This window comes from Triturus cristatus, chromosome 12 (assembly GCF_964204655.1).
Source record: "Triturus cristatus chromosome 12, aTriCri1.1, whole genome shotgun sequence".
NCBI lineage: Eukaryota > Metazoa > Chordata > Amphibia > Caudata > Salamandridae > Triturus > Triturus cristatus.
Genome location: NC_140595.1, coordinates 263,772,306 through 263,789,124, shown reverse-complemented (window position 1 = coordinate 263,789,124; position 16,819 = coordinate 263,772,306). Strand labels below are relative to the sequence as shown.

Here is a 16,819-nt window from a genome sequence, read left to right as displayed (position 1 = left end):
AACGAAGTTGGTGGAGTTTGCCATTGCAGCTGAAGATTAAACTGAATGGATGACCCCATGAGTATGGGATCTCCTGCTGTCGGAGGTGCTCAGTCACAGGGCGGAATTGTAGGCGACGTTGAAGGGTGATCAGAGCTAAGTCCTGATATAGCACCGGGGAGTGGCCACGGAAGGAGATAGGATGCAAGGATCTTGCCTTAGTGAGGATGGCTTCCTTAATCCTGAAGTCCTGCACGCAATCCAGGATGTCTGCTGGTGGGGCATTGGGTGCCCGAGGCGGCCCGACTCTGTGAGCTCTGTCAAGGATAATGTCAGATTTGTGGGAGTCGCCAAGGATGTGTCGGAAGAGGCTGTTGGAAAAGGCAAAAAGATCTTTGGTATCTTCTGCTATTTTCACCCCCCCGGATCCTAATGCTATACCTGCGGGACCTATTTTCCAAATCCTCCAGGTGCGATTGGACATCCACATGTTGGTCCTGCACTCTGATTACTTCTTGCTGGAGTACTGTCATCTCTGTTGCAACAGCGCATCCTCGGGCCCAGTGCAAGTAAGGCCTCAGTGGGTAAGTGAGTGGAGCCCGTGTCCGGGATTATAAGAGCCAGGGATCAGGTCCAGGCGTGTCCAAGTTGTGGCCGAAAGCATCTGATGTGGCCCCTGGAGCCCAGGACCCCCCTTCAACAACCGGGGGGGGCGTCACAGGGCCCCAGACCGTAGTATTGAAGGTGTTTGCTACCGGGCTCTGTGGGGCTGGGACCTCTCCAGAACTGGTGTTGGGCTTACCCCTATACACTTCCACTCACTGCCCCGGGTCTTTGGTCATTGCTGTGGGGCGGGGAAGCGTCCCCCGCGGCCTCTCCTCCTCAGGCCCTGCGTCGCCTCCCACCGCCGTCTCCTCTCACACAGGCGCGGATCGCCGCCACCGGAGGAGCTGGCCCCTGGCGCGGCCGCAAACTGCCGAGCCGGTAGCTCCCCCGCTCCTCGAAGAGCTCCGTAGATCACCCCCACTCCACCGGAGGCACAGGTAAGGCTCGGGCACAGTCCGCTGGCCAGCTCAAATCCTTGGGGCCTCGTGCTGTCTTCACCCGGGGTTCCGCCTCTGCCCCGGGCTGCTCCAAAACAGAGGCTGGGGATTCTGAGGCCCAGAAGGCCGCGTCGTGCTGTCCACTGGGGCTCGCAGTCCCGGTGCTCCCCTCCTGCCGAACAGCGGGAGCGCCCACCGCAGCCCGGGGGCGCTCTGGTGCAGCTGTGAGCAACCTCACTGAGGCCTGGTCGCCATTGCAGTCCCGGCAGCCACTCAGGCGGGGCCCACACCCCGATCTCAGGCCCCGCGCCCCCGGCATATATCAGCTCCGGAAGCGGCTGGGCAGCGTCGTGGGCAACCCGCGTGTCCTCCGGGTTACCAACGTGACGGCCGGGTAGGGAGATGCTGGCCCCGATGGTCCGAGACTTAGACCACCGCCTTGATGAAGCCATCTGCTGCCGAGCGGAGGAATAGGGCCGCGGGACCGCACACGTGGCCTCAACGGTGCCGCCGCCCTCTGCATCCGCAGTGGGGCTGTGGGGACCGCTCTAGAAGACCCCGGCTAGGAAGACCCTCCGGCAGCCCCTCAGGCTAATTTTGCCCCCGGGGGGGGCCGGTGATGCTATTTTCGGCGGGCAGCAGGTAGGAGCTCCAGGCTATGCGTCCTACTTCGCCGCCATCTTGGCCTCGCCCCCAGCCATTTGGTTTTAGTTACAGTTTTAAAAGATTTTAGATTTTCCAACTCCACACATAGAAAAACAGTCAATGTTATCCTATGGAGGAAAATAGTGTTTTCCGTTCACAGGCAAGTACTTTGTTGTGGGAGTTGGTATTCTGGGGTCAGACTCAGGGTCAAGGATGCTGAGGCCCAATGTTATCCAGTAGGGGATAGGGGGCCTCCGGTTGGTGGCTGCTGACGAGCAGACCACTGGGGTTGTGGGAGCAAAGCTCCTGGACTTAAGCTCAGGGCAAATGGGGAATTAGGCCAGCACAAAAGATGCACCCTCAGCGGCACTTTGGCGGCTGGGTGCAGAGTGCTGTTTTGGCGTTGAAGCCTTGTAGCTTTCAATGGGGAGTCTCCTGTTTGCAAAAGTACTGCAGGCTCGGGGACGAAGGTCTTCTGGGTGCAACCTCCACTTGGAAAGATAAGTTGGGATCTTGGCGGTTGGTTAGGTACCGTCAGTTGGGCCACCCAAGGCCGTGGGGTGTCGGGTGCAGGGGTGCCTTTTAGGGTCGGATCTTCTTACCAGCTCCTGGTCCTGGTTGGGGGGCCTTTCTGGTTTGAGGCTGCAGGCGTCGGCTGAAGGCTCTTGGTGCTGGGCCTCTCGAACTTGGGCCGTGGGCGTCTGGCGCAGAGTGGTGCAAACTCGCGGAGCTGGAGTCTGTTGTTTTGAACCAATCCGGTGTTCATGGGAGACAGAGTCTTTGGAATTGAAGGCAGGTAGGTCCTCTGGGTTTCTTGAGGTTGCTGGCTACAGGACACACCATATTTCGCTGGAGCAGGTTTGAGGTGGGGACAGGCCGGAAGGGTTGGGGCCAAGTCAGTGGGCGTCCTCCTTTTGTTAGCTTCAGCACTTTTTGCTCTGTCCTTCTTTTCTTCTTGTAGTTTCTTGTCTGAGGAAGCAAGGTTCAGGGGTGCCCCTAAATACTAGATTTAGGGGCATTACAGGTAGGTAAAAAGGTTGGGACAAATGGGTCCCTTCCCTGGGGTGGGTATACACCCTATTATGTCACCCTCCAGTGGGATGGGGGCATAAACTTTTCCCTGGTTGGCTGGTACCCTGCCATCTGCATTATGGCGGAGACTGAGAGTTGTGCTTCACCTAGCCTCCCACATCTGAGGGGTGAAGTTGGCAGAGGTGGCCACACCTCTTTTCCTCACTTGTTTTTCCTGCCGGTTCTCCCGCCCAAAGTGGGGTTCAAAACCAGTGGGGACCAGTTGCTGAAAGCAGCAAGTGACCTGGAGAAGCTCACAAAGGCAGCAAGCCTTTGCAGCTTCCCCTTCGTGAACCCTGCCCATCCTGGGGAAGGGGACTTGGCATCTCGTCCCAGGATGTGCATTGTTACAGGCCCCTGAGAGCAGCAGGCTTTCGACCCAGGTGTCCAGAAACAAGTCTGGTGGTGGCAGCTGAAAGCCTGGACACTAGTGGTAGGTCGTTTTTCAGGGGGCATCTCTAAGATGCCCTCTGTGTGCATTTTGTATTAAATCCCACACTGGCATCAGTGTGGGTTTAATGTGCTGAGAAGTTTGATACCAAACTTCTCAGTTTTCAGTGTAGCCATTATGGTGCTGTGGAGTTCGTAATGACAAACTTCCAGCACCATATACTCGTAATGGCAGCACTGCACTTACAATGTCTAAGAATGGACTTGGACACTGTAGGGGTACATGGTTTATGCACCTGTACCCTCACCACTGGTATAGTACACCGAGCTAGAGGGGTGACTGATCTATGCCAGGGCAGTGGGTTGTAGGCATGGCATACAGAGTGCCATGTCGACTCTTCACTTTGTTCTGCACCAAAACACGCACCCTGCAAAGGCAGTGTGTGAGTGTAATGGTACAGGGCCTCTAAGGGTCGCACAATAAGCGCTGCAGCCCTTAGAGGTCTTCCCTGGTCACAGTGCCCGGGGTACCTTTGGTACCATTTACCAGGGGCTGACCTGTGGCCAGAGATGCCAATTGAGTTTTGTTTTTAAAGCAGGTTTTAGGGAAAGACCATAGGCCCTGGGCACCTGATTGGCAGGAGCCCAGGGCACACTCAGTCAAAGCACATCAGAAATTCAGCAAAAAGTGGGGGGCACCATGTAGAAAGTGGACACTTTCTCACAGCTAGTGATTAATCAAAAGAAGTCTTTAAAATTCTTAATGACCTCTCCCCAAGTAGATCTGATGTGGTCGAACGACCTTGTTCGCAATCCTGCTGCATTAAGGTTGTGGCTCATTTCATTCAGACAGTTTAGGACACTAGAGGTGTCTGTCACAAAATAATTTAATACGCATCATTTATTCAACCCTAAGCCACTACGCGCCTCAGTCTCTTTAGTCATCTCTCTGTTTTAGAATTGCTTTCTGTGGTAAAAATGATAACATACTGCAGACGTGGATCGCCTTTAGACCCCATTCCAGTAAAATGTCTTTCCTTACTTCAAGATCTGCTTGCCCCAGTATTGCTAGATAATTCTAACTCTTCCTCATCACAGACTCTGTTCCCTTTGTGTTTAAACAGGGCATGGCCAGGCTTTAATGAAAAACTTCACCATACCATTTACTACCTACTATCAACCCATTACTTACATCCATTGACAGAAAAAAATGCTACAAGCTTATGTGAAAGAGTTTTGCTTCTTTTTAGAGCAGAATAGTATTCTGGGTGACTCCTACCTCATATCCCACTACATCGCACATCGCAGCTTTTTGTTAACTATACCAGCAGTAGTGGATGAACTGCCTGAGACTGCTGATGCTGGTGAAAACAAATGCACAAAATGTGATGGGAGGAATGCTTGCAAATAGTCTAAAGTGCTGGAAATTGCTCTGGGTAGCTTTCCAACCCATCATTTTCCACCAGTTGTGCCACTTTAAACAGAAGACCACCTCATGCAAATCATCACTGTCCTTGCTCAACATGGGAATTTCTTCATTCAACCAAAACCATTTCTTTGAATAGGCAAAAACTGCCAGGTTTGGTGGAATTTGTGTTAACTTACTAGTGTTTACAAAAGAATAGTACATTTCATCAATGCAGAAGTCCTGAAAAGCAATGAAGTAACACACATTGCGTACTTCAGTAATTCATGCATTTTATTGGAAGGGAAATGGCCTCCTATGACTTTTTCGGTCCATTTCTGACTACGTTCTACTGGTCTGCATTTAGTTTTAAATGCTGCGACACTCTTTCAGATGTTATTCTTATAATATTGTGTGCCCATTATTTTGCAGAAACCGCTTTTTGGAAAACCTTGCTGCTTCTCAGGTTAAGATGTCTGCATTATCAAAGGAAAGAAAAGAGGTGTTAGCAGAAACTTTGGTCACGGGTAGTGAACCCATTAATATTTCCTCTCCAGAGAATGCAGCAGAAATTGCATCTTTCACCCATTCGAGCACACAGATTCCAGGTATGTTGGTATATGAATTATAATTCTTGTGATTTAAACTGTACTTTGAATAAACCTGTGGCTTTAGATGGAGTAGTGTTGGAGGAGAAGCTTCTCTTTTGGCCTCCACTAAGATTTGTGTTTTATTTTGGTGCTTGTGAGGCGTTGTGATCAGAGGCAGTGGAAATGAAACCATGCTCGCTCTCTGCTCTCGTTCTAAAGCACCTGAAGTGTTTGAATATGCAAAGACCTTAACTAGGCTTGGGGGGGGGGGGGGGGGGGGGGTTGTTAGGTACATAAGTGAGCCATGCCTCATCTCCCGTGTGTAAAGTAATCACTAAAGTTGTGGATTAAGCCGTGGCTATGTAGACTGATCTGTCACCACACTTAAAAGATATTGGATGTTTCCTTTAACGTGGAGACGCTTTGGGATAGGTTATTTTAGTTCGTTTTTAGTTGATTGGGTGAGTGTCGCAACTTTTAATGCAAACAATATAGTCAAGTGATTAAACTCGAACACAGTGTGCATTATAAACAATAGTATATTACAAACTCAAAAGTATCATCAAAATCGTTATGCTTTATCACATTATTTAATCTTTGTATTTTATACTTGATATATAACAAAATTAATTTGCATTCATTAACATTCACAAAAACGGAGGTCAATATTGCCTAAACAGGCTTTGATCTATTCACAAAATTACTGAAAACAAAATGATAAAACAATGTTAATCTTCATGCCCAACGCATTTCAGATGTAGTCCCTATTCAGGGGCAAATCAGTAAAATAAATTAGTTTCGTTTTGTACAAGGGTTGATCTATGACATTTTCACCATTACAAAATTATGATGAACATCTGGGAAATAAAAGTTCTATAACATTCCAAGCTGTTTAAAGTGTTGTTCTCCATGCACTCGTGTTGCTTTCACTCCTTTAAGAATTGTGCTGAGATGTGAAAAGAATGGCCCCGAGCCGTGACATATGAAAACTCAAACTCCACTGATGAAAAGGTATACCAAATGTGAGCCTGGAAAAAAAACGTGATTCAGTATGAGCGGTCGACGGTGCCCTGACAATTACGCATGTGAGCCGGGTTTTAGAAGATTCAAAATGTATCCATCACCAAAAATCGAAAAGAACCTGCGAGCATGAAAAATCGAGGGTGCGCATTCTACTTACTAATTTCAACAGGGCATATTATGAAGGGACGGCGATAAATGTCGCAAAGCGCGCTTAGCGCTTGCATATTTATCGCTGGCTATCTCTGGAATTTATCGCCTGGTTTAGCGCGTTATCAACAACGTGCATCGCCGAGGCGATTAAAATTCCAGAGATCGTGGGGATATCGCCGTTTTCCATGGTGGAAAACGTCGATATCCTAGATGATAGGGCCTGTGGTCTTAGCCACACAATCCACCCCCCATGTTAGGTATGCCTTAGTCAGGAATTTAACAGACGTTAAATTCCTGCGTTAAGGCATACTTAACGTGATTTTGGATATCGCTAACCTTCGTTGTCAATATGACGAAGCTGGGTTAGCGATATTTTTCCAAGGGAGTCTTGTCAGGCACGCCTTCTTTGCATCTCATTAGCGATGCGATGGGAGGCGTGCTGACAAGGGGCGCTATTGCCAGTTGCTGATAGGGCAAAAAAAAAGTGCCGCTAAAGCGGCGATATTGCCCTTGCTGATATGCCCCAACGTTGGATAACTCCTTCAATACAAAGTGGTAACACAATGCAATTAACTGTGAAAATGAAATTGCCATCATGAGTCTCAGTCGCTACCCACATATGATTATTTAAACCATTGTGACTGAGAAACTTATCAATTCTCTTACTTTCGAAGTGTCTTTCATGCGATTTACTGTCTCTCTCATCTATCTTTTTCCTTGACACGTGATCTGTAAAGGCATGGAAATCCATGTATGTATCTGCAACATAGTTCACAATGCGCGGGTATCACATCTCACCCCCAGCCAGCTTTTCTGCTTACCTCGTAATCCGACTCGACCGCGACTCTCAACAGTCCCATTAAAAGATGCTCATCTCCACGCCGTTACTGAACCGGTCAATTTCAAAACCCGGGATCTCAGTCACTGAAAAGCAACGAAGGATTATTCCCGCCTTACATCAACTCTCAATGCGCGGCATCTTTCAATGGAATTCAAAACATGTCGTAAGGTTAAAACTGAATGAATTAGATTGTAACTCTTACATTGCCTGCAATACTGGAACACTTATTGCGAGTTTCTTAGTGACTAAGTTTAGGACTATTCTCCACAATGATCAAAAGAACAAGAAGTACGAATATTATAAACTAGAAAATTGCCTGTGGGTCGCAAAAACCAAATGAGTGTCACCAATGGTGAGAGGATGGGGCCTTACGGGCTAGGGTGGTCGATCTCAATCTTGGGAACCGGGGTTGAGTCTCGGCAATGATGCACAACATCCTGTGATTCTAAGCAAATCACTTAATCTCCCCGTGCCTAACAAAAATGAATGTGTCCTTGTGTAACGTAACTGGTGCTCATGTAAAGCGCTCTGATACCTGATTCCTTTGGGTCAAGTTCACGCTATATAAATCTCCGGAAAATCTTTAAAAAAAAATAGTATTTATATTCCAACCACTTTCATAATGTGTATGTTATGCTAATAACACTCCAGGTTTTCTAGTTATGAATTATGAAACGTGAGAGTGAAAGAATGTTTGCAGTATTTACATATGAACTAGAACACTGGAATACCTATCCGGATATAGAGGCCATAGTGTGTAAATGTTCTATTCTTTGTGGTAATAATAAGAGGGATTGTTGCCCTACCTCCAGATTTACAGAAAGCAGCTTATACCCATTTTATCATTGAGACCTCTTTGATGTAATGCATCCAAGCATTTGATCCAGTATATCTCTTTGTAATAGCCTTCTTGTCAAGTATTTGCCTGGTTTCTTTTCTATCATCTCAATTACTTGGAAACCTAATTTTGAAATTGTATGCTATGCTTCTTGCAAATGTGCAGCCAAACTTGAGGTCTTGTTTTGTTTCCGAATTGCGCTTTTGTGTTCTGTTATCCGTATTTTTCATTTTCTTTCTGTTTTTCCAATGTGCATCAAGCCACAGGGTCATTTGATGCTGTAAATTACATTCTGCGAGTTGCCGTCTGTTGTATGTGACAGTTTTATCACTTCACCCGTTCTGGGATGGGTTAGGTTATAAGCTGTGATCACATTTTTATAGTGTGTGCAGGTGAAACATTTTTTGTGCCTTCAAAATCTCTGTTTACTTTATTATCTGGTGTTAAAGTATCTCTTTGAGATTTTTTGATCTCTTGTATGCATGCAAAGGTTTCAACCATAAGATCCCATTGAAGTCAGGTTCATTCCGCAACAATTGCCACCTCGTGTTGATGATATTTTTGATAACCAAGGAACAAGTTGAATATCTCGATACGAAGACTTGTTGATTCTCTTTGGGTTTAGATTTTTTCGAGAGTTAATTATTTCTGTCCATTGTCCGAACTTGTTGTGCTAAGTCCTTGAAAGATTCCTCAGGATATCCTCTGTATTTATACTTCTGCTTTTGTTTCAATTTGCATTGTTCACAGATCTTCAAGTCTGAGTAAATCCTCTTAATTCTTAAAAATTGTGAGAATGGTAAATTGTGTATCAAACTTCTTGGATAAAACCTGTGTATAGTAATGCATTGTTTTTGTCTGGTGGTTTAGAGAAAATTTAGGTTTGCAACCCAATTTCTGATTTGGACACCAATACGTCCAAAAACGCAACCTTTGTTTCATCAATAGTATGGGTGAACTTGATCCTTGGATTGTGTGTGTTGAGTGTTGAATCTTGTGCTTCAGGCTTCTTTGAATCAGTCCAAATCAAGAATATGTGTTCAAAGAATCTGCAGTATAAGGCTGCTTTGGTATTCCGTTCCTGATTGTTGAAATTATAGTTGTCCTCGAAATCTGCCATGAAAATATTGGCATGTGCTCCGGGGAAAGCCCATCGATGTTCCAGTCAATAGTGAATAAAAGTTGTCCTGCCATTCAAAATAGCTGTGATGGAGACGAAAGGGTAACAACTCCAGTAAGAATACTTTATCTGCTCTGACTTTAGATTGTTGGAATAATGCCCACTCAATGGCTCTTGGTGGGGAATTGAAGTATAAAGTGCTGTTACGTCAATGGTGCATAGTAACCAATTTTGTTTGACTGATGTAGCTATGGTCTGAAGTTTGAACAGAAAATCTGTGGTATCGCTTATGTAGGAATTCCGTTTTTGTGCAAAACTTTTAAGAAGTGATCCAAATATTTGTCAAGTGGCTCACAAAGTGAGCCACACCCTGACACGATAGGCGGAAAAGGTGGATCTTGTTGGTCTTTGTGAATCTTCAGTAATATGTACAGGCTTGGTTTTCCTGGGTTGAAAACTGTTAGGAAAGTCTTGGTTGTAGGACTGATCCATCCCATATCTAGGGCATTTTCCAGAATTGTATTCAAGGTGGATATGAGTCTCAAAGTGGGATCTTACTCCAACAGCATATGTTATGTTATGTGAAATTATTTTTGTAAGGAGCACAGCTACCAAAAAAGGGTTTCCCAGCGCCGACCTGAAGAGTGGAGAAGAAAGTAATGGTATTATTGGTTGAACAGCCATGTCTTTAAACCTTTGCGAAAGTTTGCAAAGCTTGTTTCGTGACGAAGGGATGCAGGAAGAGTGTACCACAAAGTAGGGCCGAGAAAGGCAAAGTAGCAGCCGCCCATTCAAGAAAATCTAACCCTGGGGACCAAAAAGTTTCCCTGGGTTGTGGAACGCAACAGGCGTGAAGGTTGGTAAGGCTGGGCTAAGGCTTGCAGATATTGGGGAGCAGTGCCGAACTTGATCTTAAATAAAAAGCTCAAGGCCTTGAACTTAACACGGCTTTCCACTTTCAACCAATGAAGATCGCGTAGATAGCTGGACATTGAAGTAGCTTTTGTAATTCGACATAATAGTTTGGCCGCAGCATTCTGTACCACCTGCAGCCTCCGTAGTACATCCTTGTTAGCCCCTAAATAGAAGATGTCACCGTAGTCTATTCTTGAGGTCACAAGCGCCTGGACCACAGTTCTTTGGGTGGAGCAGGGAAGCATCCAGACAATTTTTTTAGCCATTTTAGTACAGTAAAGCAGGTAGCCGCAACCTTTACTACTTGCTGTCTCATAGACAGCTGATCATCAATAATGAAGCCCAAATTACGGACTTGTTGGGTGGGTTGGGGTGGGGCGCCCATTTCGGTAGGCCAATGCTGTGGGCCCCATAGATCTTTATTATTCCCCCAAAATGAGGACCTCGGTCTTATCGCCATTAAGTTTCAGCATGTTAATTTGCATCCATGCTGCTGTTTTTCTTAGGCCGTCCTGAAGAACTGATGGCCAGACACCTTCTCAGTGGAATGCGAGAAGATAATCTGGGTGTCGTCCGCGTATGAAAAATGGAACAACCCGGCCTCCTCTGCAATGGTCGCCAGCGGTTTAACATAGATAGAGCCCTGGGGAAAAAGTGAGGTTTGGAAGTGGCAGCAGAAGAAAAATTGGAAATCTTACGAATGGTAAGAAAAGATGTCAACCAGTCCAGTGCTGAGCCAGAAATACCAAGGGATTGAAGGGATTTAATTAACACGGTGTGAGACACCGTGTCAAAAGCGGCGTTTAAGTCAAGTAATACGAGGGCTGCTGTGTCCCCCATATCCAAGTGATGTCTCAGCATTTCCGTAACACCCAGTAGGGTTGTCTCTGTTAAAAAACCGTCTCTGAATCCGGACTGTAGGAAATTGGAGGATTCAAAAAACTGTGTGAGTTGAGAATTTATATGCTTTTCCAAAATTTTGGAATAAATCGGAAGTAGGGAGATAGGCCTAAAGTTGGAAGGTTGGTCAGGATCAGCATTGGCCTTCTTCAGGAGAAGATGGATCATAGCGTGCTTCCATTCAGGTGGAACAATTGCTTCCTGTATGGAGACATTAAGAAGGTCCATGATTAATTGAGAGATGTGTCAAGTTGTTGCAACACAGTGGAAGGTAGAAGGTCCCGAGGGGAACCTGTTTTCATGCTACCTAGGATTTGAATGAATTAAGATCTAGTAGTGACCAGGATTGCAGTTTGTCGGTGGGTCCTGCCATATTAATAGACTCAGGACTGGATTTTTGCTGCATAGGCATGACAGTTTGAGAGCTACTAAGCATGGAGTGAATATGCTTTACTTTGTTCATAAAGAAATTAGCAAGGTCGTCGCACTGTGATCTATCTAGGGCGGGGGGCATGGGTTGAGTGTCCGAGCCCGATAGTTTTTTAACCATTGTGAACAAAGTTCGCGAACATTCTGTGCATTGGAAATGGTTTGTGCAACATAACTTGCAAGAGCAGATTTGCAAAGGGCTTGATATTCTTTTAAGGCCTTTTTATATTTTAATTTGGAGTCAGTTGCATAATTTCTCCTCCAATGCCGCTCTAGGGTTTTGCATTTAGTCTTTTCTATTTTTAGTTGCTCCATAAACCAAGGGGCAGGGAAGCGATTATTGTATGTCTTTTTGATTGAAATGGGAAGGCAGTTGTCAATTGCTTTAAAAATCCAATTGTGTCTAAGGAAGAGGTTGAAACTTGAGGAATATAGGGGGCACTATCGCAGAGGAGCTTATTGAAAGATTTCATGTCCAATTTGCTCCAATTCCTAGATTTCTGCTGTCCCCAGAAGTGGCTGTAGTCAGATAAGCTGGGACAGTGCAATAACATTTGACTGCATAGTGATCTGACCAGCATAAAGGGAGAGATGGTAGACGTTGAATATCGGACAGGTTGGAAAATATAGGATCCAGTAGATGGCCTGCCATATGAGTAGGACCTGTATTACAAAGCAGCAGATTCATTGCTGCAAGGTCGGAAGTCAATGTGCTACTGGTGGAGCATGTAGGGTTGTCCAAATGAATTTTAAGGTCACCCAGGATAGTAAAGTTTACAGCCTTAAGAAGATGGGGAGAGATTAACTCCGGAAATGAAACAGCCCAGGGGGCCGACAGACCAGGGGGGCGGTAGACAAGAATACCAGATAAGGTAAAGTGAGGGGTCATCACAAGTTTCAATAGTCCTGCCTCACATCCCTTAAAAGAAAGTACTTCTAATTTACATGAATAAGATTTTTTTAAAATTATGGAAATACCACCCCCTATCTTGCCTTCTCTATTTATCCCAACTATGGCATAGTTAGAAAGTAAAGCAGAAGCCACATCCGGGCCCGAGCTCGTATGCAGCCATGTTTCAGTTAGAAAGATGGCATCAGGCTGTTCACTACTTGGTAGGTCGAAGAGGTCTATTTTATGTTTGGGGAGGGAACCACAATTAATATTCCAGAAGGTAAAAGCCGTACTGGAGGACTTGCAGCGTAGTGAGGGACAATTGTCCTGTGGGGGAGAAATGGTCGCAGTAAGTGAGCTACTCAGCTCTCTTGGAGGTGATTTACGAAATTTAAAGCTGCAGCAAGAGCATTTTGTAGCCTCATCCAGTGGATCGAAACGATCACACTCAGACTGGGGCATACTGCGATAGTTCAGCAGCTGTGCGAAGGAATATCTTATTGGGAGAATGTGTTTTAAAGATTTTTGGCCAGGGGTTGTGGCCCCTGGTCCCGTCCGGTCGCGCGCAGATGGGCTTGCCTTTGGCGTGCTGCCGGCGCGTTTGCTGCGCTTGTCCGCTGCACATTCTGCATGGCATCCGGTTTTATCGTGGGAGGTAGGGGCCGCTGGAACACCAACCTCCTCGCGACCGGAAGTAGCCTAAATCCCTCCACAACAATCGGTATAGACCTGTGGTGGACCGGGGACAGGCAGTGTGTGAGGTAAGTGCAGTTTAAAACAAATTAAAAAGCAAGATGGCAAGCACACATATAAAAGCCAAGTTAGGCAAAGTTTGAGCGCAAAAGTAATTTGGCAAGTTCTGACCGGGCTCAGGCTGTCAAGTCGACCAGAGCAGCGAGTGTTTCGCTTCCTTGCGCCCGTCCGCTGCGCGTTCTGCATGGTATACGTCGATTGGTCAGAAACAAGTTGATTCACCTTGGTTTGATAATAAGATGTATCCATTAATACCAATGCTCCTTCTTTGTCAGCTGCCTGAAACGTAACACTCTGATTATTTGCTAATATTCTTAGCACATTCTTTTCATATACAGACATGTTCTGTCCTCTTTGTCTACTGAAATTCAGTTTTCTGATGTCATTCTTCGCCAAGATTTCAAAGGTGTCCAGCATTTTATGAGACACAGGGGCTTGAAAATTGCTCTGTGCTTTGAATTCAAGCAGTTCTGGTTCTTTACAATCAGTTTTAGAGGCACCACATTGGCAAAAAAGTCTCAATCGGAGATTTCTCATGAATTTATATAGTGAAATCTCACATTCCAAATCATTTGTGTGGTATGTCGGGACAAATTACATACCCTTGTTATATATTTAAGTCTGTTGTGGTGTCAGTTGTGTGGATGATAAATTGATAATTAGACCTTGTTCTGACTTCTCATATTTTTGCATGCTATTTCCTTTGCCTCGCCTTTTTTATGGTAGAGGAATGTGTTGTCAAGCCTGACTGTTGTGGTGGTTGACCTTGATCTGGAATTTGGGACAAAAAAGAAAACAAAGTGGTGGGGTGGGCTGATTCTATAGGTTCCGTAGTTGAGCTCTGTTGAGCAGAAAATGTAGAAACTGATTTTTCAGGAGCTTGAGTTGCACCTATGTCTCTGACACTAAACTTTCTTAAGAAGAAGTGGTTGTATTTTTTCTGTTGTTAAAACGTCTTTACGCATGCATTTCTGCTCAGGTAAATATCTCATTTTATTTGTAGTCTATAGTGTCCATATTTGCGAAGTTTTCCTTCTTGTAGTTCTTTGCAGTAAGATTAAAAAATGTTATTGAGTCCGTCCAATGTTTCTATCCAAGTGTAAGATTCCATTCTTGACTCCAAATCTCTTTTAATAGTGTTTATTTCTTCTTCTAGTTCATGTTTTGTTTTTGATAGTTCCTCTATGAGTAATAAAATCAAGTCTAGAGAGTATTTGTTGAGAATGGCGTACCATTTGTTCATAAAGATGCTGTTATGATGGATTCTGAAGAGCATTGGTTTAATTGAAAGTCTCAGTCCTCGTGGTATTCCCTTGACCTTGTGGTACAGCACAAGTGTGGATGCATGTAGTCGTTGGTTTAACTCTTGCTGGTTAAATGCTCAAGTTGTTTGAGTTGTTGAGAGATCACCGAGTGAATATATTTCTGTGGCTTGTCAGCTGTATATTCCCGAGTGTCTGCCGTGTTATCAGTGATATTAGAAATTGAATCAAACAAAATTTTTATGTGCTACCGTACTCTTTGGACAGACAATAGTAGTATATGTGAATTGTTTGGTGCACTCCTGCTTTATGATCTTAATTGACTAGGATCATAAAGCAGGGGTGCACCATACAATTCACATATACAACTTTTAAGGCAAACCTATGAAGCAAGTCATCCCTGTGCAGGCAGTGTGAATTTGTCAGAGAAATGTTTTTATCATGTTATGACAAGAGTCCGTTTATTTTCAACTGAAGGAAGTACAGTCCACGCAAGTGTTTGTAAAGGGTAGAAAAAGAAGTTCCACTATACATTTGATGTTAAATGGTTCAGATACTGTGGATTTTAACTGAGACAGCCTATGCTGAAATTTAGTATGGATAAGGGAATCTTTATTTTCCTGAAACAAGTATAGGGAAACATAAAACTATATCTGTGTGTTTAACTTTCTGTAAATAGTGACATATTTTCACGAAGATTCTGATGAGTTTCACCATTAGGTTTGATTGCGGACACAGCACTAGTCACCTCTATGATTCAATTTAATGCATCTCTGTAGGAACTGCACCCTGTCTTTGTAAGTAATCTACAGAATGTTAACATCATTTGCATTCTTGAACCCCAATCCACTCAGTGGCTTTCATTAATAGATGCTTGAACAGAGAGAAGAGACACAGCGAGCTTAGGAGGAAACATGCACCATCAACCTCAAAACTATCAATTTAGCAGCTGTAGTGTATCGGCGGGATTAAAGCTCTTAATAATCAGAGCATTACCAGACCTTGTGAAGGTAAAGTTGTTGAAGATGGAGCAACAGCATAAAGGTGGCATCCATGAGGTGCAGAATCTCCATGCAGCAGAGGTCTAACAGCAGAAGGCAATCCTCAGACAGTAATGGCAGCAGCTAAGATTACAGCACTTACAAGAGCCAATGTTAGAGTGCAGAGTACCAGCTATTGAACCTTGTAACAGAGTTTGAGAAGAGATTCAGTAAGCCTCGCAACCTAGTGATATTATACTTATTGGAGGATCTAAAAGAGGACCCTTCTGCAGTTTACTTAGAAGCAGTTAAACATCACTTTAATAGATAACTATCTCAGAGAGGCCTGGAAAGGTTTAGATCTTCAGTTTCTGTTGAAAATTTACCATATTTTGGTCAAGCATCAAATGACTATACCCAGCTCCCTCCCAATCTATGGTATCCTTGCTAGAAAGAGCAAATTGAATGTGCAGTCTCTTGTATCGTAATGTTTCCTCTAATAAAGAACAGGTCAAAAGTATCTAGGGAAACTGGGCTTGAGAGGCAGCTAGGGGAGAAGTGTCCTAGGAATCATCCGTCCTAGGGTAACGGGTAATGTCGGGTTGGAATGAATCCAGATGTCCAGATGGGAAACCTCTAACCCATTAAGGCAAAGTACTTGGATTGTGAGTAGGACAGAGCTAGATAATTTGATCATCTTGTTGTTGTAATCCCAAAATGGACACTAAAGACCAAAATAACTAAGGGCTTTTATTATGTTTATTTTCCTATTATTCTCAACGTCCACACAAATTCTACCAAAGCAGACCAAAAAAGACAGCCAGCACGTGCTTCGCCCCTTCTCAGTGTGCAGCCCTGGGACTTTCTCAAGGCTGAATATATTAGGTGCATTTATAGCATTTGACATATGCTTAAACCCATCAATGATTATGCCAAAGAACAAAGAAACAAGGATAGAAGAACAGGGAAAGGAAAAAAAGGAAAGAGGAAAAAGCCAATTGTATAATTGAGTCAAAAAGTCACAACCCAAAGAGAGCGAAAATGACAGTTACACGGGTATTTGAATACATAATTCAAAAAGCCTTTCATATAAGGTCCCAAAATACATTGGTGAGACACAATTATAGCCCATGATTAAATTTCACGGCAATCAGCCATGTGTGCAGTAAGTGTAATTACCCACTTATCCGACTACTATAAGTACTGTGCCCCATTGGTCACGCGGAGTGCCTCACAATCTAGATAGCAGTGAGATTAGATCACCACAAATTAAATTACTCCTCTTCCTAGGTCTGTTATGCCTCTAGCATACTTGGCGTCTCCCTGGTTAGGTCTCAACGGGTCTCGGAGGATTCTCCTATGTTCGTTATCCGAAGAAGGCGTAGATATTTCGGGCAGGTAATTTCATGGAATTCCATTGACAACAATCTGAGGAGTTGTTCCCACACCTCTTTGAATGCTTATTCGAAATTTGTGAGGTAGGCATGTATGCGCTCCATCCCAGAAGATACCAGAGTCTGTGGAGCCAGCTGAGGAATGTCGGTGTGTTCTGTGTTCCCCATTGTGATAGAAAGTTAGTCCCATCTTTTTTCC

General features: G+C 44.6%; 1 protein-coding gene across 3 annotated transcripts in view; it reads left to right on the top strand.

Annotated features, from left to right (window-relative positions):
- The window catches only part of LOC146775817 (FH1/FH2 domain-containing protein 1-like), a 2,636,482-nt gene that overhangs the window by 1,141,428 nt on the left and 1,478,235 nt on the right, over positions 1–16,819 (top strand). For all 3 annotated transcript variants that reach the window (XM_085639988.1, XM_085639986.1, XM_085639987.1), the window contains one exon: positions 4,966–5,141. In XM_085639988.1, the coding sequence (XP_085496114.1) occupies positions 4,966–5,141 (176 nt within the window). The remainder of the gene's footprint in view (positions 1–4,965; positions 5,142–16,819) is intronic.